This window comes from Pseudonaja textilis, chromosome 18 (assembly GCF_049901715.1).
Source record: "Pseudonaja textilis isolate UNSWEBS1 chromosome 18, rPseTex1.2, whole genome shotgun sequence".
NCBI classification, from domain to species: Eukaryota; Metazoa; Chordata; class Lepidosauria; order Squamata; family Elapidae; genus Pseudonaja; species Pseudonaja textilis.
Genome location: NC_142007.1, coordinates 1,317,445 through 1,340,082, shown reverse-complemented (window position 1 = coordinate 1,340,082; position 22,638 = coordinate 1,317,445). Strand labels below are relative to the sequence as shown.

Below are 22,638 nucleotides of genomic sequence, written 5' to 3'. Positions count from 1 at the left end.
CCCGGCCGGGCTGCGTTTCACCCGCCGGTGACCCTCCTGGGTGATGGATGGAGTGGCAGAGGGGAGTTGGCAGGGAAAGTGTGCGGTGAAAGTTGCTCGCTGTCAGCCCAAGACAATGGATTGGCCAGCCCTGGATCTCCCCCTCCCCTCCCCTGCCCTCCCCCTCCGTTTGGGAGTGTCCCCATCCCCCCTGGTCTTTTCTTTTTTTTCTATCTTTCTCTTCCTTTCCTTTCCTTTCTCCTTTTTTTCTCCTTCCTTCCCCTTTTTCTTTCCTTCCTTCCTTCCCTTTCTTTTCCATTCCTTTTCCTGCTTGCTTTTTTTTCTTCCTTGCTTTCTGTCTTTCTTTTTCTCTTATCTCTGTCTCTTTCTGTCTGTCTCTCCTTCCTTCCTTCCTTTTTCTCTTCTCTTTTTTCTTTCTCTTTCTTTTCTTCCTTGGTTCTTTTTCCTGCTTGCTTTTTTTTCTTCCTTGCTTGCTTTCTGTCTCTTTCTGTCTGTCTGTCTTTCTTTCTGTCTGTCTGTCTTTCTTTCCTTTTTGTCTGTCTTTTTTCTTTCTTTTCTTCCTTGGTTCTTTTTCCTGCTTGCTTTCTCTCTGTTTCTCTCTGTCTCTTCCTGTCTGTCTGTCTGTCTTTCCTTCCTTTTTGTCTGTCTTCTTTCTTTCTTTCTTTCTTTCTTTCTTTCTTTCTTTCTTTCTTTCTTTCTTTCTTTCTCTCTCTCTCTCTCTCTCTCCCTTGCTTCTTTCCGATTTTGCTCGCCATGATATCAAAAAATAAACTCTGCAAAGAGCGCAGAGAAGAGCAACCAAGAGGCCTGGAGGCTAAAACGTACGAAGAACGTTTGCAGGAATTGTGCAATTGTAATTGTAGTTTCACGAAAAGAAGGGCCGGCGGTGGGGGGGGTGTCATCCTGTCATTCTGCGCCTCCTGCTTGAGCAGGGGGCTGGACTAGGAGACCTCTGAGGTCCCTTTCCAGCTCTCTTCTTATTGGCCGATTGATTGAAATGGTCTAGGGTCTCTCCTCCTTGAGCAGGGGGCTGGACTAGAAGACCTCCAAGGCCCCTTCCAGCTCTCTCTCTCTCATCCTGTTCTCCCCTCCCCGGGACTTGCGCCTTCCGCCTCTTCCCTCCTCCTCCTCCTCCTATTTGCACTTTTTCCCTTACAAGTCAAGAGGGTGAGCAGACAATCCAGGCAGGGCTTCTCCCCCCCCCCGCCCGTCCCCTCCCCTCCCCGCCCCACGTGAGCCACAGCCCGGAGTTCAGAGCAGGGTTAGCCAAACAGCCGATAAATTCAGCTGCAGGGAACAGGCGGCCAACCGGCCAGGCCCAAGGAGTGTGGGAGTGTGTGTGTGCGTGTGTGTGTGTGTGTGTGAACTTTTCACCCAGGCGGGCTAACCTGTTCCTCCACTCGGCCAGAGATAGGTGGGCAAACACCGCCCCCCCCCCCGTGAAGGTCTGTCACGAGGCGGGGTGAGGCGCCCTGGAGCAGAAAGCCAAGGTGCCGCTAAGGAGGAGCCACGGCCCAGTCTGGTCCGGGGATGATGGTCTCGGAGGTGGTTTTTCCCACGGTCCGACTTCCGCTTTTTAACAGAAGCTCCCGGGACGGATTTCTCAGCTCAGCGACGTACATTCTGGGCAGGCATAAACCAAGGACTACCCCGTGTGTAACCCAGGAGTCTTTGTGGGCACATGTACACACACCACACACACACAGAGACCGATTCAGTGTTCACCACGAACCACAAAAGCCAAGACACTCTCAGAAAGGTGTTTCTGGATTTATGGATATCCCCCATGCAGAATTACAGGCTCCTCAAGCTGGAAGGGAGCTTGGAGATCTTCTAGTCTGACCCCCTTCCCCCCTCCCCACCGTCCAAGGCAGGAGGCAGCCTGGTTGAAACACCTCCTGTGGGTTTTTGGCTCCACCAACTGTTCCAGTCCAGGCCCAAGTAGCTGAGAAGGTCTCGCTTGGGGTCAAGCGTCCATCTCGATGAAGGACGTGCCTTTACGCGCCTTGTAAAACCATAGGTCGGGGTGGGGTTTCTCCAGAGAAGTCGCCCCGAAGCCGTCCGAAGAGCGGTTCCGTCCACATCCACGTAACGTCCGTTGCTCTTCAGTGAGACCCGTGGTGGTGGAGTTGGAGGCAGCTTGGCTGGGAGATCCCAATCCATGGACCCTTTGGAGATCCTCCCGCCGGCGAAATTCATCTCCCGTGAAGGCGGACCAAGCAGAGGACAACCTCCAAACTCCACTCCTCCTTCCAAGAAGGACCTCAAGAACCAACTCCTGCCTGGAAGTGTGGCGTGGAGAAGCCCAAACGGACCTCCTCGGCCCTCCTGAAAAAAGGAGGTGGTGGAACCCCTCTGAGATGCCTCCAACTGAAGAACATCACAAGCTAAAATAACGGCGCCTCGGGGGTCCTTGAAAACAAAACCAACCCGGTCCGTTGGGCCTTCCGTGGCAGTTGGACTGGCCCATCCTTTCGGAGGCCTCACCGCAAGACAGGGAGAACCAAACAGCCCAGCCCTGAAAGGGAGACCAAGCCTTCGATGGCCAACGGTGTCTTAGGTCCGTCCTTTGAAAGTATTCATACACTGGTAGCTTCCGGCGAACCGGTGGATTTCGTCCAGCGCCGCTTGTGGGAAGATGCTGCCAGGACAGAAATGAGAGCCGTGGTTGGGTTGACCTCTTAGAACAGGAGGTCTTCAAACTTGGTGGCTTTTTTAAGACTTGTGGACTTCCAACTCCCAGAATTCCTCCTCCTCCGGTCATGTTAGCTCAGGGATGAAGTCCACAAAGTCTTAAAACTTGGTCAAGTTTGAAGACACTTGTCTTAAAAGAACCTAAGAACTGGAGAAACGGGGCTGGAGGCGTCTGACAATCGGTAGCGAGGGAGAGAAGGAGGAAAGAAGGAAGGAGGGAGGGAGAAGGAAGGAAGGAAGGAAAGAAGAATTGGTAGGAGAGAAGGAGGAAAGAAGGAAGGAGGAGGGAGAAGGAAGGAAGGAAAGAAGAATTGGTAGGAGAGAAGGAGGAAAGGAAGGAAGGAAGGAAGGAGGGAGAAGGAAGGAAGGAAAGAAGAATTGGTAGGAGAGAAGGAGGAAAGAAGGAAGGAGGGAGGGAGAAGGAAGGAAGGAAGGAAGGAAAGAAGAATTGGTAGGAGAGAGGGAGAGAAGGAGGAAAGAAGGAAGGGGAAGGAGGGAGGGAGGAAAGAAGGGAGGGAGGGAGGAAGAGGAAAGGGAGAAAGAAGGAAGGGGAAGGAAGGAGGGAGGAAAAGGAAGGAGGCAGGAAGGAAGGAAGGAAGGAAGATCAAGGAAAGAAGAAAGGGGGAGGAAGGAAGGAAGGAAGGAAGGAAGGAAGGAAGGGTCTGCAATGCCGGTGGGTTGATGCCCCTATCCTCCCCCTCCCCAGTTGTTGGTTGGTTGATGTCGGTCATGATGACTTCCAGGTTCAACTTCTGACTCAGGAGAAGCAACATCCGAGTTACGACCCAAGTACCTTTTCAAGAAGATGAGGATGTGCATGGACCATGGGAGCAGGAGGAACGCCTGGTTCTGCTGAACGGCCTCCACCGTCCTCCGGGCCACCATCTCCGGCTTGAGTGGAGGAAAAAGACTGGGGAACCTGCCGGAGAAACCAAAGCCACCTCAGTGCCCGACTTCGAGCTCCCTGTGACCTTTTGACTGTGCAAAGTCCAGGGGGATTCACTTAACGACCGTCTAATAACTGCAGCGGATTCGCTCCAACGAGGCAAAAACTCGCAGATTCCTCACTTGGCAACCTCCACGTTGCCATGGGTTCCGTTGCGGTCGGGAGTTGACAACCGCCTGTATTTTGATCCACCTTCACACGGACCCTAACCACCGTTGTTGTTTTTTGGAAGCGACGGGGCATCGACCCGAATTCAGCCAGCACCTACCTGATCCGTATCCCTTGAAACATCTCCGTGCTGGTGTGGAAGGGCAAGACGGTGGTGGCGTTGACTCCCGGACAGTCCAGAAGCCCCAGGGTCAAACTCTCCATGAAGGCGAAGGAAGACGCTTTGGACGTACAGTAATCCACGGCGCCAGGAATAGCCGACAAAGCGAGGATGGAGTTGAGGCAAACGATGTGTCCTCGCTGCAGTTCCAACATCCTAGGTAGGAAGGCCTTGGTGGTCTGAGGGATCACGAATCAGGATCAGAGTAGAGCTGGGAGGGGCCTCGGAGATCTTCTAGTCTGACCTCCCTCCCCTGGTCAGGCAGGAGACTCTAGCCCTAGGCCATTCCGGAAAGATAGCTGAGGAACTCTGGGAATGGAAGGCTTTTAAGTTGTCAGATTTGGAGACCCTGCGGTAGAACATGGAGTCATAGGGTTGGGAGGGACCTTGGAGGTCTTCTAGTCTGACCCCCCTGGTCAGGCAGGAGACTCTAGCCCTAGGCCATTCCGGAAAGATAGCTGAGGAACTCTGGGAATGGAAGGCTTTTAAGTTGTCAGATTTGGAGACCCCCTGCGGTAGAACATGGAGTCATAGGGTTGGGAGGGACCTTGGAGGTCTTCTAGTCTGACCCCCTCCCCTGGTCAGGCAGGAGACTCTAGCCCTAGGCCATTCCGGAAAGATAGCTGAGGAACTCTGGGAATGGAAGGCTTTTTAAGTTGTCAGATTTGGAGACCCCCTGCGGTAGAACATGGAGTCATAGGGTTGGGAGGGACCTTGGAGGTCTTCTAGTCTGACCCCCTCCCCTGGTCAGGCAGGAGACTCTAGCCCTAGGCCATTCCGGAAAGATAGCTGAGGAACTTTGGGAATGGAAGGCTTTTTAAGTTGCCAGATTTGGAGTCCCCCTGCGGTAGAACATGGAGTCATAGAGTTGGGAGGGACCTTGGAGGTCTTCTAGTCTGACCCCCTCTGCTCAAGCAGGAGACCCTAGACCATTTCAACCAGTCAGTCAATGGGAACAGAGCTGGAAGGGGCCTCTCCTGACCGCCTGCCTACCCTGAAGGGGAAAAAAGGGGTTCGTACCCAGAATTGTCCCAGGGTGTTGATGTGTTGGGATTTGAGCAAGGCGTGGTCATCACTGTCCAGGAGGGTCTTCCCATGAACCACGGCTGCGTTGTTCACCAGGATGGTGACATCTCCCACCTGGAGACGGGGAGAAGGAGGTCACCGATCGGGGGGAACCATGCAATATCCGGGAGGGAGGGAGGAGAGGTGGGGAAAGGATAGAAAGAGAGGAAGGGAGGAAAGAGGGAGGAAAGGAAAGGCGAAGGAAGGAAGGGATGAATGGGAAGGAAGGAAAGAAAGACGTGATGGATGGGAAGAAAGGAAGGAAGGGATGAATGGGAAGGAAGGAAGGAAGAGGAAGGAAGGAAGGAAGGAAGGAAGGAAGGAAGGAAGGAAGGAAGAACAAGAAAGATGGATGGATGGGAAGGAAGGATGAATGGGAAGGAAGGAAGGAAAGAAAGATGATGATGGGAAGGAAGGAAGGAAAGGATGAATGGGAAGGAAGGAAGGAAGAAAGATGTGATGGATAGGAAGGAAGGGAAGGAAGGAAGGAAGGAAAAAAAGAAAGATGTGATGGATGGGAAGGAAGGAAGGAAGGAAGGGATGAATGGGAAGGAAAGGAATGAGGAAGGAAGGAAAGAAAGATGGGATGGGATGGAGGGAAGGGAGGGGAGGAGAGGAAGGGAAGGAGGATCATAAAATCAGATACGGTCATATAATACTTCCTTTAATGACCAAACCACTTAACAACGAATCTTCTCACACACACCCATTGTTTGTTGTAGCTCGATGGGTTACCAGCAGGACCTGGATGTTAGTGGCTCGTTCGGGGGGGGGGTCAAAGGCCCACCTCAGCCTTCCTGTCCTTTCGTGTCCGGGCCGCAGACCAGCTGACCGACTCACCTTTTCCCGGACGGCCTTGGCTTGCCGGTAAACCTCTTCCCGATTGGCCACGTCGCAGACGAAATAGTGGCCCTCGGTGCCCATCGCCCGGACCTCCTGCGTGGCTTCCTTCAAGCACTTCTCCGTCCGTCCCCACAGGACGATCTGCAAGACGAAGCGGCTTCGTGGTTTTAGGGACCCAGGGCGTGGTCCCCGATGACCCCTCACCATCCAGGGATGCCTTCAACCACCAACCTCGGCCATCTCCAGGGACTGAGCAGAGCCCAACCTAGTTGAGGAAAGTCCCAAGCTAGACTTTTAACACGCCACCCAAGAGAAGTTGGAGACGCCACTGCCACGGAGCCCACCGGAACCCCCAACCAGGTATTTTGAGTTACTCGGTTGTGTTGAGAATGTGATACACACAGCGGTGGAGGGTGTGTGTGTGTGTGTGTGTATGTGTGAATCCATGTCTCCACCTACCTTTCTCCCTTATCCCCACCCAACTGATCGAGGAGAAAAGCAACTTCTAGAACAGGGGTCGGCAACCTATGGCTCTAGAGCCGCATGTGGCTCTTTCATCCCACTGCTGAGGCTCCCTCTCGTCAGTCGGCTCCACAATTGTTTAATTCGTGGAACGACTTGCCTTCAGAAGTTGCGGGTGCTCCATTGGGCGGCTTTCCTGGTGCCCGGGATAGAAGTCGGACGTTAAGCGAATCTGGCTACCCTCTAGACTTTTGCCTTGCCGCAAAAGGGGATCGCGGGACACACACACAAACACATACACATACACCTGAGAACACAGCGACCGTCGTAAGTACGAATCAGTTTGGCAAGAGTCTGAATGTGGATCCCGCGTTGGGAAAACGTCGCTTTTTTTTTTTCATTTGACGTCGTAACTTTGTCATTAAACAAATCGTTGTAAGTCATGATGCTAATTGGCTAATTTGGTTACGCTAATCGGCTAATTTGGTTATGCTAATTGGCTAATTTGGTTGTGCAGATCGGCTGGTTTGGTCATGCGAATTTGTTAATTTATGCTAATTGGCTAATTTGGTTACGCTAAACAACTAATTTGGCTATGCTGATTGGCTAGTTTGGTTACATTAATCGGCTATTTTGGTTATACTGATCAGCTAGTTTGTCTCTGTCTCTCTGTCTCTCTATCTCTCTCTCTCTCTTCCTTACTTCTACCCTCCCTCCTTCCCTCCCTCCCTTCCTTCCTTCCTTCCTTCCAGAACAGTTAATACAGCTAGTCCTTGACTTACAACAAGTTCATTTAGTGACCCCTGGAATAAAGGGACTTACGGCCGTTTTCCACCCTTAACACGGCCTTTGCAAACATCCCCGAGGCCGCATGGTCAAAATTCATGACACTGGGCCAAACCGACTCGTATTTACGACACGATCCTGCGTCGGCGACCTCCACGGGGAAATCGAATTCGTTCACGGCAAACCGTTGCGGCTCGTGGAACCGCGGCGGGGTGGTGAGGGGGGCGCAAAACGGGGCAGCCCTCCTCCTTAGGCCCCGTCTCGCTCAGCAACGGGAAGGTTGGCCATTAAGTCGAGGACTTTAGGTTTGAATCCGGTTCTGGGCGATTCAAAAGAAAAACTTCAAAGGAAGCTGTTTTCAACAGGGCAAACACACACACACACACACACACACACACACACACACACACCAAGGTGACACACCTAGGCAAGCCGAAACACGCATCGGCGCCGAAGGCATCTCGCTGATATGTGAAAGGTATGAGATTTGCAAAATAAAAAAAACCACACCCCTTCTCCAGGCACGCACACACACACACACACACACACACACACACACACACACACACACTTATACACCCACCCATAAACACTTGGCTCACTCAAGTAGAGACTTGATGGCCTTTCTCCGCCGGGAGCCGAGGCTGAATTTCACACGCAGCCTATCTGCGCACCGACGCAACCAGATAGTACCCACAAACGGCGCAGGGCAGTTTAATAAATGCCCCCCCAAAAAAAATTCCCATTCGCTGTTATTTCGGGTGCCCCCACACACACACACGCACCCAGGGTAACCCCTGTCTGGGCTTTCTTGGACAATGAAGCCTTCTATCCATGCGTGTGAGGAAGAAATGAGGTTTTCGTTCTCGGGGACCTTGGAGGTCATCAAGCCCAACCCGCCCGCCCCCCACTCAAGCAGCAGACACCCCGACCCCAGAGTCCGTTTCAGACAAATGGTTACCCCATCTCTTCTTGAAAACCTCCAGCGCCCACAATCCCAGGAAGGAAGGAAGGAAGGAGGGAGGGAGGGAGGGAGGGAAGGAAGGAGGAGGAAGGGAGGAAGGAGGGAGGGAGGGAGGGAGGGAAGGAAGGAAGGAAGGAAGGAAGGAATAAAAGAGCTGGAAGGGACCTTGGAAGTTTTCTAGTCTAACCTCTTTCTCAAGGAGGAGAAGGAAGGAAGGAAAGAAGGAAGGAAGGAAAGAAGCGAAAGAAGGAAGGAGGAAGGAAGAAAGAAGGAAGAAGGAAGGAAGGGAAAGAAGGAGGATGGAAGGAAGGAAAGAAGCGAAGGAAGGAAGGAAGGGAAAGAAGGAAGGATGGAAGGAAGGGGGAAGGAAGGAAGGACAGAATAAAAGAGCTGGAAGGGGCCTTAGAGGTCATCTAGTCCAACTCCTTGCTCAAACAGGTGACCCTGGACCATTTCAACCCATCAAACAAACAAACCAGAACAGATCTGGAAGGGACTCGAGGTCCTAGATTCATACCGACCCATCGATCAAATCAGAATAGATCCGGAAGGGACCTTGGAGGTCTTCTAGTCCACCCCCAACCCCCCCCCCCCCGCTCAAGCAGGAGACCCTACCTAGACCAATTCCGACAGGTGGCTGTCCAATCTCTTCTAGAGGGAGGAAGCCTCCTCCCCCCACCGCCTCCCCGCCCACTTCTTCCAGTGGCAGGCTGTTCCACCCCCACTTCAGTCTTCTCCCTTGTGGAGGAAGTCCGGAGTTTGCAAGCAGCAGCATTCGAACCAGGCACCGGGGCGAGCTTCAAGCCCCTTTGGTTGGGGTCAGCCAGCTTGGGCCGGGATGGGGGCAGCCAGGGGTGGTCTTGAGGATACCCCCCCCCAAATAAAGTCTCTCTAGAGGAGGCCGGGGTCGTGTGTGTGTGTGTGTGTGTGAGTCCCGCAGAGCCCCCCCCTCCTTCACACACACACACACACACCTGCCTTTCAGCCGAGGGTCTCTCACCTTGCGGGCTCCGCGCCGGGCGAACTCGCGAGCCAAGGCGCGCCCGATGCCTCGTCCTCCGCCGGTGATGAGCACGCAGTCGGCGGCCAGGTCGCGGGGTCGGGCCGGCAAGAGGCGGCCCAGGAGCGCCCTGGCCGTCTGGAGCAAGATCCGGGCCGCCAAGAGCAGCAGCGAAGCCCCCAGGCGCCCCCAACCCATCCTGGAGACACCCCCGAGGCGGAGGGCAAAGACCCCCTCCTCCCTTCCCAAGACCCCTACTCTTATCCAAGAGGGCTCCCTCCCCTCCTAAGACCCCCTCCCCTTGGCTAAGCGCCCCCTCCCCTCCCCTCCCAAGACCCCCTACTCTTAGCCAAAGGGCCTCCCCTCCCTTCCTAAGACCCCCTCCCCTTAGCCAAGAGGGCTCCCTCCTCCTCTGCCAAGGGCCCCCTCCCCTCCCCAGACCCCCTCCCCTTAGCTAAGCGGGCTCCCCCTCCTCCTCCTCCTCCTCCTCCTCTCCCAAGCCGGCAAAGACCCCCAAAGGGGCGCCCGGATGGGTTTCGCAGGGTGGCGGGGGCAGGGGGCAGAGACCAAGCCAAACCCGGGGGCGGGATTGGGGGAGGGGGTGTCTCTTTTTCTGCCTCCTCCAGAAAAGCCGCGATTATCGTGTGTCCCGCCCCACCCCCAGCGGAGGTCTTGGGGGCGTCGGGTTGCCGCTTGCGGATCGGGCTTGACTCCGGATTCCGCTCCGGCGGGGCAGGTTTTTATAAAGCAGCGGCGGAGTGACAGCGGCCGGGGAGGGAGGGGAAGCCCTCCCCTTTGCTTGCCCGCCCCCCTCCCCCTCCTCCCTGCCTGCCTGGGACCAGCTGGGTGGGTGGGGAGTGGGCTTGCCCTCCTCCTCCTCCTCCTCCTCCTCTTCCTCCTCCCCTGCAGCAGCCCCCCAGTTCTCCCCGCCTCTTGGTTGGCAAAGAAGCCGCGCCGGTTTTTTTGCAAGCTTTTTGCAAGCGGGCGCCCGACGCAGGTCCTGCCCTGGGCTCCCCTCTTCCCTCTCCTGAGGCCCCTCGCTGCCACCCCCCCCCACCCAGCCCCCCCAAACCCGGGGTTACCAAGATTTCTCCCCCCCCCTTCGACTGGGGTGGGGTCAGATACCGCAGGAGGACTCGGATGGGAGGCGGTTCTGAAAGCCTCTTCGTTGGGGGCTGCGGTGGGTGGCTGGGTGGGGTGGTACTGGGTGGGGGGCTCAGGTGCTCTACTACAGGGGTATCCCCCTCCCCAACTTTTAAGAGAGGTGGGCTTCAACTCCCCAAAATGCCCCACTTGGGAAAGTTGCCACGGTCGAGGAAACTTGGTAGGCTCAAAGGTTATGCAAAGGCGGTGTGTGGGATTTGAACCCAGGACTCTCGGGGTGTGGGGGGTGGTGGGGCTGAGATCCTCCCCTGTTGACCTGAGGGGTCTGCTTGAGCACGGATGTGGGGGGCGGGTTGGACTAGAAGACCTCCGAGGCCCCTTCCAGCTCTATTCTGATTGAAAAGGTCTAGGCCGGGTCTCCTGCTTGAGCAGGGGGTTGGACTAGAAGGCCTCACAGGTCCCGTCCAGCCCTTTTATTCTGGCAGAACCTCCTACACGTGGGGTCTTCATCGTGAGCCCAAACAAGCCGAGTTGGCAGCTGATTAAGCCAGGATCCAGGGAGGGGAAGCCTGTCACTTAGAGCTTCCTTTGAAAGATCCCATTTAAACCGGTTTAATTCCACAAATTCCGAATTTCCTTGTCTAGCAGGAAATGCAACAAGAAAACCCTTTGCAACCCCTCCAGTTTATCTCCGACGACAATGGAGGGAAGGATGTGAGCTACTCTTATCTCTGTTTGTTGAGTGCTTTCAGGCGGCTATTTTTGCGTCTCCGCCTCCTTTTTAACCAGCCTTGGAAAGCTAATATATATATATATATATATATACACATACATACATAAATACACATTTATACTTTGTAAATCTTCATATTCATTTCTATCTTGGAAATTTTATTGTAACATAAGCTCTTTCTTTCATTTCTGTTTTGCATTTTTTTAACTTCCTTTCGTATCGCTCCAATTATATTCTTTTTCCATATTTCTGAATTCTGAAGTGTCTTATTCCTTCAGTTCTAACGTTAAGCTTATCTATCATTGTAGAATTTTTTTTGTATTATTATTTCATCATTAAGTATTTCTTTTAGTTTCCATGTTTGGGCAATCGATAATCTTGCGGCTGTGATAATAGAGATAATTAGATACAGATCTGCTTTTTTAAAGATTCTCAGGTGTTATTCCTAGTAAGAACATTTCTGGTGTATAATTTAATTTTTAAATTTAACATTTCCTCTATCCATTGCCAATTTTTTTTGCCAAAATTCTTGAAGAAAAAAAAAAATATCTTCAGGTTCTGATGGAATATTTATTATCCAATCTTTTCCTGAACCGGAATAATTCTATCATGTGGTTGAGAGACATTAAAAAATGTGGAGATTTAGCAAACCATCTTAGAAAAGGTTTGTTTTATATATTAAGGGGGATAGAGGAAGTTCATTTGGTTCAAAGTTACAACGGCACTGAAAAAAAAGGGGATTTAGGACCGTGTTTTGCACTTACGACCGTTGTACCCTCCTTCAAAGTCATGTGATCAAAATTGGGACGCTTGGCAAATTGACTCGTATTTATGACGGTTGCAGTTTCTTTGGGGTCACCTTTTGTGTCCTTTTGACAGGCCAAGCCACAGGGGGAAGCCAGATTAGTGATGGTGGGACTAACTTAACAACTTAAGTGTAAGGATTCACTTAATGACGGTGGCAAGAAAGTTCCTAAAATGACGCAAAGTTCACTTAACCGCTGTCATCATAAAAGTCGGGCTCAGTTGTCGTAACTTAAGGACTGTCTTGTCGTAGAAACGCTTTTTATTAAAATTAATCGGCTTTCATAATTCCCAAACAGAACAAAACCAGGTACCGAAATATACAAAGGTAGGAAACGTGTGTGATATTATCTTGACTAAATAAAAGAAATCCAGAAAAGTTATGCTTTATTTTTTGGGAGGCGGAAGCTACACTCAAACCTCGGACCAAGCAGCAAAACAAGTGGGCTGGGTTAATTTTTTATTGCTTTTTTAAGGTCAACTTTTTAAAAGATGAGCTATTAACTTTGGCATGGAAAATGGTGGCTTTCCCAAACCTTTTTTAGTCTGCGTGGTTCTAGGTTGCTTTCGTTCACAACTTATCATCCAAGCACAGAGGGGGAGAAAATGAGTTTTTTTTCACATTTTTTGACCCGATACTTTCATATAAGCAAATAAATGCATACATACCTGGTAATTGGGTGACTGTATTTTTAACTTCATATATTTCCTTCCTTTCTTCCTCCCTCCCTTCTCTCTTTCTCCCTCCCTCCTTCCCTTCCTTCCCTTCCTTCCTGACTGTTCCTTTCTTTCCTTTTCTTTTTCTCCCTTTCTTTGTTCTTTCCTTCTTTCCATCCCTCTTCCTTCCTTCTTTCTTTCTTCCTTCCTTCCTTCCCTTCCTTCCTTCCTTTCTTTTTCTTTCTTTCCCTTCCTTCGTTCCTTCTTTCCTTCCTTCCCTCCCTCCCTCTTTCTTTCTTCCTTCCCTTCCTCCTTCAATCCTTCCTTCCCTCCCTCCCTCTTTCTTTCTTCCTTCCCTTCCTCCTTCATTCCTTCCTTCCTTCCTTCAACTGCTAAGAAGTTATGCAGAGCTGACCGAAATCTTCCTGAATTTGCAATCCATCGGCGCCATCTAGTGGCAACCAGCAGCTTAGCCAGCCAAGGGAACTGACCAAATCAGGAAATTTATTTAGTTGCTTGCTTCATTCTATAAATTAGATAAACACATAAAAATCTGGTTTTAGTTCTTGGGATATATCTACATATCTAACGTTTTTCATATTTCATCCTATGAGATATTTATTGTTTCACTTTGCCTGCGTCGCTTGCTTGTGGGACGGGCAGCTCTAATCTTACAAATAAATAACACATTTGCTTCAACATTATTTTAAACAAAGAGAGAGAAAAGTTTTGTGAAGAACTGCGTGGATTTCAAAAAGAAGATGAATAAAATCAAGAGTACATCACAGGGGACTGTTTGACTTACGACCACAGTCGACCCCAACATTTCTGCTGCTAAGCAAGACGTTTTCTTTAAGTGAATTTTTGCACCATTTTACAACCTCTCGTGAAGGGACCCCCTGCAGTGGTTCAGTTGGCCACACTTAATTCACAATTCCCCCTTGACTTCCCCTCATCGGAAGTTCGCAAAAGGCCATCATAAATACGAATCGATTGCCAAGCATCCGAATTTTGATCTGTGGGAATCCTGCGATGGCCGTTAAGTGTGGACAGCAGCCCCAAAGCCCCTTTTTTCAGTGCCGTCTCCACTTTGAACTGGTCAGTAAGTGAACTGTTGTAACTCAAGGACGACCTGTATAAAATCAGCAGGGTTTCTGTTCCGGCAACTTCAAATTATAAACATGCCAAGATGTTAGAAGAGCACACCTCTGGAATAGAATAGAATAGAATAGAATAGAATAGAATAGAATAGAATAGAATAGAATAGAATAGAATAGAATAGAATAGAATAGGAAATATGGAATGGAATGGAAATAGAATAGAATAAGAATAGAATAGAATAGAAAATATGGAATGGAAATAGAGTAGAGTAGAAGAATAGAATAGAATAGAATAGAATAGAATAGAATAGAATAGAATAGAATAGAATAGAATAGAATAGAAAATATGGAATGGAAAGGAATAAAGAATAGAATAGAATAAGAATAAGAATAGAATAGAATAGAATACAATAGAATACAATAGAATAGAACAGAACAGAATTCTTTATTGGCCAATCATCAGGTACCACACTTAATGATATAGGGTACAGTAAGACATCAAATCATACTAGGAAGCAGTCAATATAGATCGTAAGGATACAAGCGACAAAGTTACAGTCCTACGGTCACAAGTGGGAGGGGATGGGCGATAAGGAATGATGAGAAGATGAATAGTAATAGTAGTGCAGACTTTGTAAATAGCGTGTATTTTCTCTTTGCACCTAGTAGGGAGCGGCCATTGTTATAAACGAGTCATAAATATGAGTCAGGGGCCAAGTGTCCAAATTTGGAGGGATGTCATAAGTGTGGAAAACGGGTTGTAAGGTAGAAAGGCCTACTTCTGAGGCCAACCTATAAATGCCAACTTCATTGGACTTCAACTGAGCCAGGCGGTTACGTGAGAGGAAGGAAAAACGGCAGGACAAGTTCATTCCTTTTTTTTTCCTTTTTTTCTTTTTTTCCTTCCCTCCTTTTTTGTCCTCAGGGCTTATATGCCTCCGTCAGAAGGAAGTTAGGGGTGTGAGTGGCAGAACCAGCCCGGGCGTTTGGGATGTAGCGTAGGCTTGGGGATCCTGCTAGCATCGACAAAATTACTGCTTGGTGTGAAGATGGGAAGATTAGGAGAAGCTCACCCTGAAAAAATGCACGGACGAGCAACGGGAACCTTTGGAGCAAAAACAGGTAGATAAGGAAACCTGTTCACCTGGGATTTGGAAAAAGAAAAAAGAAAGAGGGAGGGGCCTTTTTCGCGGAAGAGAATATATATATATATATATATAAATATACTCTCTACCTCCTCTTTCTCTCTTTCCCTCTCATTCTCTCTCTCCTCTCTTTCTCTCTCTTCTCTTTCTCCTCTCATTCTTTTTCTCTCTGTCCTCTCTCTCCTTCTGTTTCTCTCTCTCTTTCTTTATCTCTTTCTCCGTTCTCTCTCTCCTTTTCTCTCTTTCTCTCTGTCCTCTCTCCTTCTGTTTCTTTCTCTCTTTCTCTCTCTCTTTATCTCTTTCTCCTTTCTCTCTCTCTCTCTCTCCTCTCTCTACATTTTATATATGTGTGTGTATGTCTCTCTCTCTCTCTCTCTCTCTAAATTCAGTGAAACTAAGTTCACTTAGTCAATGTCTCGCTTAAGGACAGACACTTGGGGCTCAATTGTAAGTAGAAGAGTACCTATCTGCTCCCTTCTCTCCACCACCCAATTTTCGGATATCAAAACATGTACCCCAACATTTTTCGTGCCCTGAACTGGGCTGGGCAAATAAAGCGAGCCGCCCTTCCAATTTGCAAGCCAACGCTCTGATAACATCCACAACAATGGCAAATATTTATTTGTTAATCAAATTTATACATCCGCCTATCTATGCTCTGGGCAGCGTATAGCAATTAAACAAAACCCATTATAGAAAAACACCCGTTGCAAAGCACTAATTACCCAAATGTAAACCCTCAGTGTTAAGAATTAAAAAAATAAATAAATCCAAAAGTGGAAATACACAGCAACGGAGAAGAGGAGGAAAATCTATCAACATGTAATTGCAGCGGTTGAAGCATCCCCTGATGGCCACTTTGAATCATAGACCCTGGATTTTTTTTCAATCCATCAATCAGAATAGAGCCGGGAGGGACCCTGGAGATCTTCTAGTCTAGTCCCCTACTCAAACAGGAAGCTCTTTGCCATTTCAAAAAAAACTGTGTTCCCATCTCTTCTTGAAAACCTCCAGTGACGGAGCACCCACAACCGCTGGAGACAACCTGTTCCATCTGTCCATCCGTCCATCCATCCATTCCTTCCCCTCTGCCTCCCTCCCTCTCTCTGTCATGCATCCTATCTATCTGTCTGTCTGTCTGTCTATCTATCTATCTATCTATCTATCTATCTATCTATCTAGTCATCTATCATCTATCTACCTATACTTATCTACCTATCATCCATCCATCCATCCATCTTTATCTATCTATCTATCTATCTATCTATCTATCTATCTATCTATCCATCCATCCATCATCTATCTACCTATACTTATCTATCTATCATCCATCCATCCATCCATCTATCCATCTAGTCATCTATCATCTATCTACCTATATTTATCTACCTATCATCCATCCATCCATCCATCTTTATCTATCTATCTATCTATCTATCTATCTATCTATCTATCTATCTATCTATCTATCTATCCATCCATCTATCATCTATCTACCTATACTTATCTACCTATCATCCATCCATCCATCCATCTATCCATCTAGTCATCTATCATCTATCTACCTATACTTATCTACCTATCATCCATCCATCCATCCATCTTTATCTATCTATCTATCTATCCATCCATCTATCATCTATCTACCTATACTTATCTACCTATCATCCATCCATCTATCCATCTAGTCATCTATCATCTATCTACCTATACTTATCTACCTATCATCCATCCATCCATCCATCCATCTCTATCTATCTATCTATCTATCTATCTATCTATCTATCTATCCATCCATCTATCATCTATCTACCTATACTTATCTACCTATCATCCATCCATCCATCCATCCATCTATCTATCTATCTATCTATCATCTATCTATCTATCTATCTATCTATCTATCGATCGATCGATCGATCTATCCATCCATCCATCATCCATCCATCCATCCATCCATCCATCCATCATCTATCTACCTATACTTATCTACCTATCATCCATCCATCTTCTATCTATCTATCTATCTATCTATCTATCTATCTATCTATCTATCTATCTATCTATCTTCTGTCTGTTTGTCTGTCTGTCTGTCTATCTGTCTATCTGATCTTCTGGCCCCAAAACACAAAGCTGGCATCTGGGTGACTTCCACATTCCAACCGACATTGTTGGAAACCGCCTTCTTGGGTGTAATTATCCCATGGTTAGATATTCTTCTGATCCATATGTGGAGGTGTGCACAGAAGGCAGGAATCACTTCACAAACAACTGCACGGCCTCCTCCGAAGGGAAGGAAAACTTCTGGAGGACTTCTGTCACCTTGGATTGGGGTTGGAGACTGGGTCTCTGCCGTCTGTCTCTCTCTCTCTCTCTCTCTCTCTCTCGGTCTTGGCATTTATCCCAGACCCAAAATGGGACTTTTTCTGGACGTTCTCTTTGGCGGAGGAATCGCCCTAGGGATGGCAATTTTACTCTTGGTCTCCTGGGGCATTTATTACGATTTCACGCGAACCAAGATCCCTTTGGGATTTGAGAATCCGCTGAAGCTGCGTCTCCTTCACGTGGGTATTGTGATGCTCTTCACACTGGTGAGTCAATTATTGCTTCAAAGTTACACTGTGGGTTTAGAGAGGGATCAATTAAGAGGATTAAAGGCCCGGAGGCTAAAACACAGGAAGAAGAAGGAGGATTGCAGGATTCGGGGTTTGGGTTATTACTGTCTATAGTCTCCTGTTTGAGCAGGAGGCTGGACTAGAAGACCTCCGTGGTCCCTTCCAGCTCTATCCTGATCGACAAAAGGATTGAAACATAGAAGCGCAGTTGAACATAGAACAACAGAACATCTTTGGCAGACAAACTACAGGTTAACAATGTTGGTCTCTTATCAAGAGAATGTATACAAATAAATTTCATCGCTAGCATTTACCACCAGCGAGGCTAGCCAAAATGTTCCCAAACGCAACAGCCAATTGTTGGAAATGTAATTATAATCAGGGAACTTATTTCCACATGTGGTGGACTTGTCCCCATGCGTGAAAATTTTGGCAAAAAATTAGAACTTGGCTAGAGGGAATAACAAAACAGAAAGTAAAATTTGAAATGGATGTTTTTCTATCAGCCGTGCTAGAACCAAGTATTAAAAAAGAAATACCAATATGCGATTTTGCACATTATAACAGCAGCTAGAATAAGCTTGCCTCAAAATTGGAAATTGGCTACGACCCCTTCAGAAAACACGAGAATTAATAAGATTCATGAATGTGCCGAAATGAATAGATTAACTAAATTGCTAAAAGATAATCAAGACAGCGAATATTGCAAAACGTGGGGTATCTGGTATGATTGGATAAAGAAAAGGTGATATCTGATGATTCGGTAACATCTTGAAAAGAAGGGTGACGTGTAAATAAATATAAATAAACTATATGTATCCATATAGAGAGCTTAAAAGGACAAAGGAGTTATTACGACAATGTATAACACCCTATCAGAAGGAAAGTACTAAGTGTATCTATTGCTCAAAGAATGCTGTAAAATGTATATACATGTTTTTAATTTTACAAATGTTGAATATATATATTTTTTTAAAAGAACATAGAACAACAGAGCTGGAAGGTACCTCAGAGGTCATCTAGTCCAACACACACACACCCTGCTCGAGCTGGAGAGTTTATTCCAAATATTAGCCTCTACCTAGGTTTGAACTCACAGCCTCCTGATTGTGAGTGAAATGGTCTAGGGGTCTCCTCGAGCGGGGTAGGTGGGGGTGGGGTTGGACTAGAAGACCTCCAAGGCCCCCTTCCAGTCGGGGGCTTGACTTTTTTTCCTCCTCTTTTTTTTTTCTTCGAAAAACAGGGGAAGACCTTGGAAATCTTGCACGTATGCAGACAAGTCGCTTTCATTCGCTTCCTGATATCTTTCAAGAAATCCAAGATCCATCCTGGAGTTTACGCAAAAGATTTCGACTTTGACGGGATTCCTGTCCGTGTTTATTACCCCAAATCCCCCTGGGCCGGTTGGAGGAAAGGGCTGGTTTTCTGCCACGGAGGGGCCGGCATGATCGGCAGCATCCGTAAGTGGGAGAACATTCCTAGATCAATGGGTCGATCGATAAAGGCTGGCTGCTACGCCCGCCTCCCCCACTTGACGTGCCCGGGAGGAGAATGTGAAAAATGATGGGGGATAATTATGGGCAGAGGGAGGAAGGGAGGGAGGGAGGAAAAAATGGATGGATAGAAAGTATACTGTAGATGATGGGAGATAAAGAGAGATAAAGAGAGAGAAAGATGGGGGAGAGAGAGAGGAAGGAAGGAAGGAAGGAAGGAAGGAAGGAAGGAAGGAAGGAAGGAAGGAAGGAAGGAAGGAAGGAAGGAAGGAAGGAAGGAAGGAAAAATGGATGGATAGAAAGTATACTGTAGATGATGGGAGATAAAGAGAGAGAAAGAGAGAGAAAGATGGGGGAGAGAGGAGGAAGGAAGGAAGGAAGGAAGGAAGGAAGGAAGGAAGGAAGGAAGGAAGGAAGGAAGGAAGGAAGGAAGGAAAATGGATGGATAGAAAGTATACTGTGTAGATGATGGGAGATAAATAAGAGAAGAGAGAAAGAGAGAGAAAAGAAAATGATGGATAGAGTATAGTAGAATGGGAGAAGGAAGAAAGGGAAGGAAGGAAGGAAGGAAGGAAGGAAGGAAGGAAGGAAGGAAGGAAGGAAGGAAGGAAGGAAGGAAGGAAGGAAGGAAAAATGGATGGATAGAAAGTATACTGTAGATGATGGGAGATAAATAGAGAGAAAGATGGGAGAGAGAGAGGAAGGAAGGAAGGAAGGAAGGAAGGAAGGAAGGAAGGAAGGAAAGGAAGGAAGGAAGGAAGGAAGGAAGGAAGGAAGGAAGGAAAAATGGATGGATAGAAAGTATACTGTGTAGATGATGGGAGATAAATAGAGAGAAAGATGGGAGAGAGAGAGGAAGGAAGGAAGGAAGGAAGGAAGGAAGGAAGGAAGGAAGGAAGGAAGGAAGGAAGGAAGGAAGGAAAATGGATGGATAGAAAGTATACTGTAGATGATGGGAGATAAAGAGAGAGAAAGATGGAAGGAGAGAGAGGAAGGAAGGAAGGAAGGAAGGAAGGAAGGAAAATGGATGGATAGAAAGTATACTGTAGATGATGGGAGATAAATAGAGAGAAAGAGAGAGAAAGATGGGGGAGAGGAAGGAAGGAAGGAAGGAAGGAAGGAAGGAAGGAAGGAAGGAAGGAAGGAAGGAAGGAAGGAAAATGGATGGATAGAAAATTTACTATAGATAATGGGAGAGAGAGAAAGAGAGAAAGATGGGAGAGAGGAAGAAGGAAGGAAGGATGGATGGAAAGTAGATACTGTAAATGATAGAAGAAATATGATAGAGGAAGATAGAGAGAAAAAGAAAGGAAAGAAGGAAGGAAAGAAAAGACATGGTGTAGAATGCAAAGAAAGCAAATTTAAAGACGCATCTCTCAATTTTCCTTCGCACCAATGATAAATTCTAAACGTGCCTCTTGCTCTATATTTCTGGCATCCTTTTATATGTTTTCTGTCTTCTGTCTTTTTTTTCCCCCTCTTCCAATCCCCCAAACTATATATATATATATCGTAATTTTCCAGTTTCCTGCAAAGCCAGCAGAGAAAAGCTTTCGTCTCGCTCTCCGTGTGGAGAGGCTGTGATTGTTAACGTCCCTCCATCTTGCTTCTCCCAGGTTACTACCAAGACATCACCAGTAAGATCGCGAAGGAGAGCGAGGCCGTGGTGGTCGTGGTTGGGTGAGTGACGATTGACACGCTCATCCCTGGTAAACGGTGGTGCTCAGGGGTCGGGACGAAGCTGGCCTCTAGGGGGAGTCCCCGACTTACGGCAGTTCGTTTAGTGACCACAAAGGGGGATCGTGTGACCCCGTCATAAATGGGAGTCCGTGGCTGAGTGCCTGAATTTTGATCATGTGACCCTGGGGGAAACGCTGCGACGGTCGCAAGTGTGAAAAATGGTCCTACGTCACCTTTTGGGGGGTGCTGTGATAAGTTCGAACAGTCACTAAATGAACTGTTGTAAGTCAAAAGGTACCTGTACCCAACAAAGTGACATCATCAGTGCTGGAAGGTGAGGGGGAGGAGGAGGAGGAGGAAGAGGAGGAGGAGGAGGAGAAGAAGGAGGAGGACTATGGGGTCTCTGTGCTTGGTGGTTTTCTTGCAGACATTTCCTGACCCAACTAGGTAACATCTTCAGTGCTAGAAAGGATTGGGGTTTGCAGGAAGGAGGAGGAGGAGGAGGAGGACTGTGGCATTCTTCATGACCCATGGAACATCCTCAGTGCTGCAAGGAAGTGGGGTTTGTGGAGAAGAGGAAGAGGAGGAGGAAAGAGGAGAAGAGAGAAGGAGGAGAAGAAAGAAGAGAAGGACAGAGAGAAAAAGGAGAGAGAGAGAAGGAGGAGGAGACAGAAGGAGAAGGAGAGAAGGACAGAGAGAAAAAGAGAGAAGGAGAAGAGAGAGAGAGAAAAGAGAGAGAGAGAAGGAGAAAGAGAGAGAAGGAGGGAAAACTGTGGGGTCCTCGGTGCCGAGCTTGGACGATTTCTCCAAGACGTTTCATCACCCAACTAGGGAACATCCTCAGTGCTAAGAGGGAGGGAGGTTTTCTCTCTGTTCATCCACCTCCCCATGACATCTGCGGGGGGAACCCCCAAACTCGGGGCGCACCAAAGTGTGCGTGTGTCCCTCCCCGCCCTCCCGGTCTCCAGTTCGACCCTCGGGTCCAAATCCATCCCCCCTCCCACCCCCGTAACGCCTCGCCTGCTGTCTTTCCAGCTACCGCCTCTCCCCGGAGCACCCCTTCCCCACTCAGTGGCAGGACTGTCTCACCGCCACCGTGCACTTCCTGAAACACGCCAAAGCGCACGGCGTGGACCCTACACAGGTCGTCATCGGCGGGGACAGCGCGGGGGGCAACTTCGCCACCGTCATCACCCAAGAAATCCTCCGACGTCCGGACCTCCCCAAACTCTGCGCTCAGGTCCTCATCTACCCGGGTCTCCAAGCTCTGGACTTCAACCTCCCGTCGTACCAGCAGAACGCGGCCATGCCGATCCTCTTCCAGGACAGTGTGGTCTTCTACGGGCTCAAGTTCCTCTTGAAGGATTCCTCGTTGGCCGACGATATCTTGAAAGGTTGCCATGTGCCAGATGGGCTGAGGCAGAAGTACGCAAAGTGGCTCAGTTTGGACAACCTCCCCGAGCGATTTAAACGCCGGGAGTACCAGAGACGCCCGTTGGGACAATTCAAACCGGAGGTCCACGACCAAGTGCCCAATCTCCTGCATGCCACCTTTTCGTCCCTCTTGGTCGAAGACGAGGCCTTGAGACGCTTCCCGGAGACGTTTATTGCCAGCTGCGAGTACGACGTGCTGCGGGATGACGCGTTGCTGTACGAAGCGGTTGGAGGACAATGGGGTGAAGGTCTCGTGGTTCCACGCCGAGCAAGGCTTTCACGGCATCATCAACCTCTGCTATATGAATTTCGTCCGGTTTCCGGACGGCGTGGACATATTGGAGAAAGTGGCTGAGTTTATCCGGGGTTTGTGAGGGCCGCCCGGGAGGTTTCGGCGCTTTGCTTTAAAAAGGTCAAGGAGTCGTGGACTTGCGACGGTCCGTTGAGTGACCGTTTGAAGTTACAGTTCTCTCTCACTCCTTCTCTCTTCCCATTTCTCTCTCTTTCTCCTCTCTCTCTTTCTTTCCCTCTTTCTATTTCTCTCTCCTTCTCTCCCTTTTTCTATTTCTCTCTTTTTCTCTCCCTCTCTCCCCCCTCTCCTCTCTCTCCCTCTTTCGCTCTCTCTCCTCTCTTTTTCTCCTTCTCTCTCTCCCTCTGTTTCTCTCTCTCTTTCTTCCCTTTCTGTTTTTCTCTCTCTCTGCTTTTCTTTTTCTCCTTCTCTCTCTCTTTCTCTCACTCCTCTTTCCCACTCTCCTTCTCTCCTTCTTTCTATTTCTCTCTCTCTC

General features: G+C 48.6%; 2 protein-coding genes across 2 annotated transcripts; one reads left to right on the top strand and one right to left on the bottom strand.

Annotated features, from left to right (window-relative positions):
* Positions 1-1,754: 1,754 nt before the first annotated feature.
* Positions 1,755-9,461, bottom strand: DHRS3 (dehydrogenase/reductase 3). Its single transcript, XM_026722085.2, has 6 exons — positions 9,089-9,461; positions 5,874-6,017; positions 4,989-5,108; positions 3,909-4,147; positions 3,488-3,613; positions 1,755-2,641 (listed from the first exon to the last, which is right to left on the bottom strand). The coding sequence occupies exons 1-6, from the start codon at positions 9,284-9,286 to the stop codon at positions 2,557-2,559; spliced, it is 912 nt and encodes a 303-aa protein (XP_026577870.1). The 5' UTR covers positions 9,287-9,461; the 3' UTR covers positions 1,755-2,556.
* Positions 9,462-14,434: 4,973 nt separating this feature from the next.
* LOC113450794 (arylacetamide deacetylase-like 3) lies at positions 14,435-22,227 on the top strand. The gene is given in 5 exon segments (XM_087915201.1): positions 14,435-14,608; positions 18,490-18,706; positions 20,356-20,419; positions 21,455-22,072; positions 22,074-22,227. Coding segments are annotated over 4 exon segments (852 nt in total). The 5' UTR covers positions 14,435-14,608; positions 18,490-18,690.
* The last annotated feature ends 411 nt before the right edge of the window (positions 22,228-22,638 follow it).

What these genes read in the sequence shown, in the direction of transcription:
- DHRS3 (XM_026722085.2), bottom strand. Translation starts at nt 9,286, where the DNA reads ATGGGTTGGGGGCGCCTGGGGGCTTCGCTGCTGCTCTTGGCGGCCCGG. An exon ending in CCCGGCGCGGAGCCCGCAAG is followed by an intron (nt 6,018 to 9,088) that starts GTGAGAGACCCT and finishes TTCGTCTTGCAG; the next exon opens with ATCGTCCTGTGGGGACGGAC. An exon ending in TTTCAAGGGATACGGATCAG is followed by an intron (nt 3,614 to 3,908) that starts GTAGGTGCTGGC and finishes TTTCTCCGGCAG; the next exon opens with GTTCCCCAGTCTTTTTCCTC.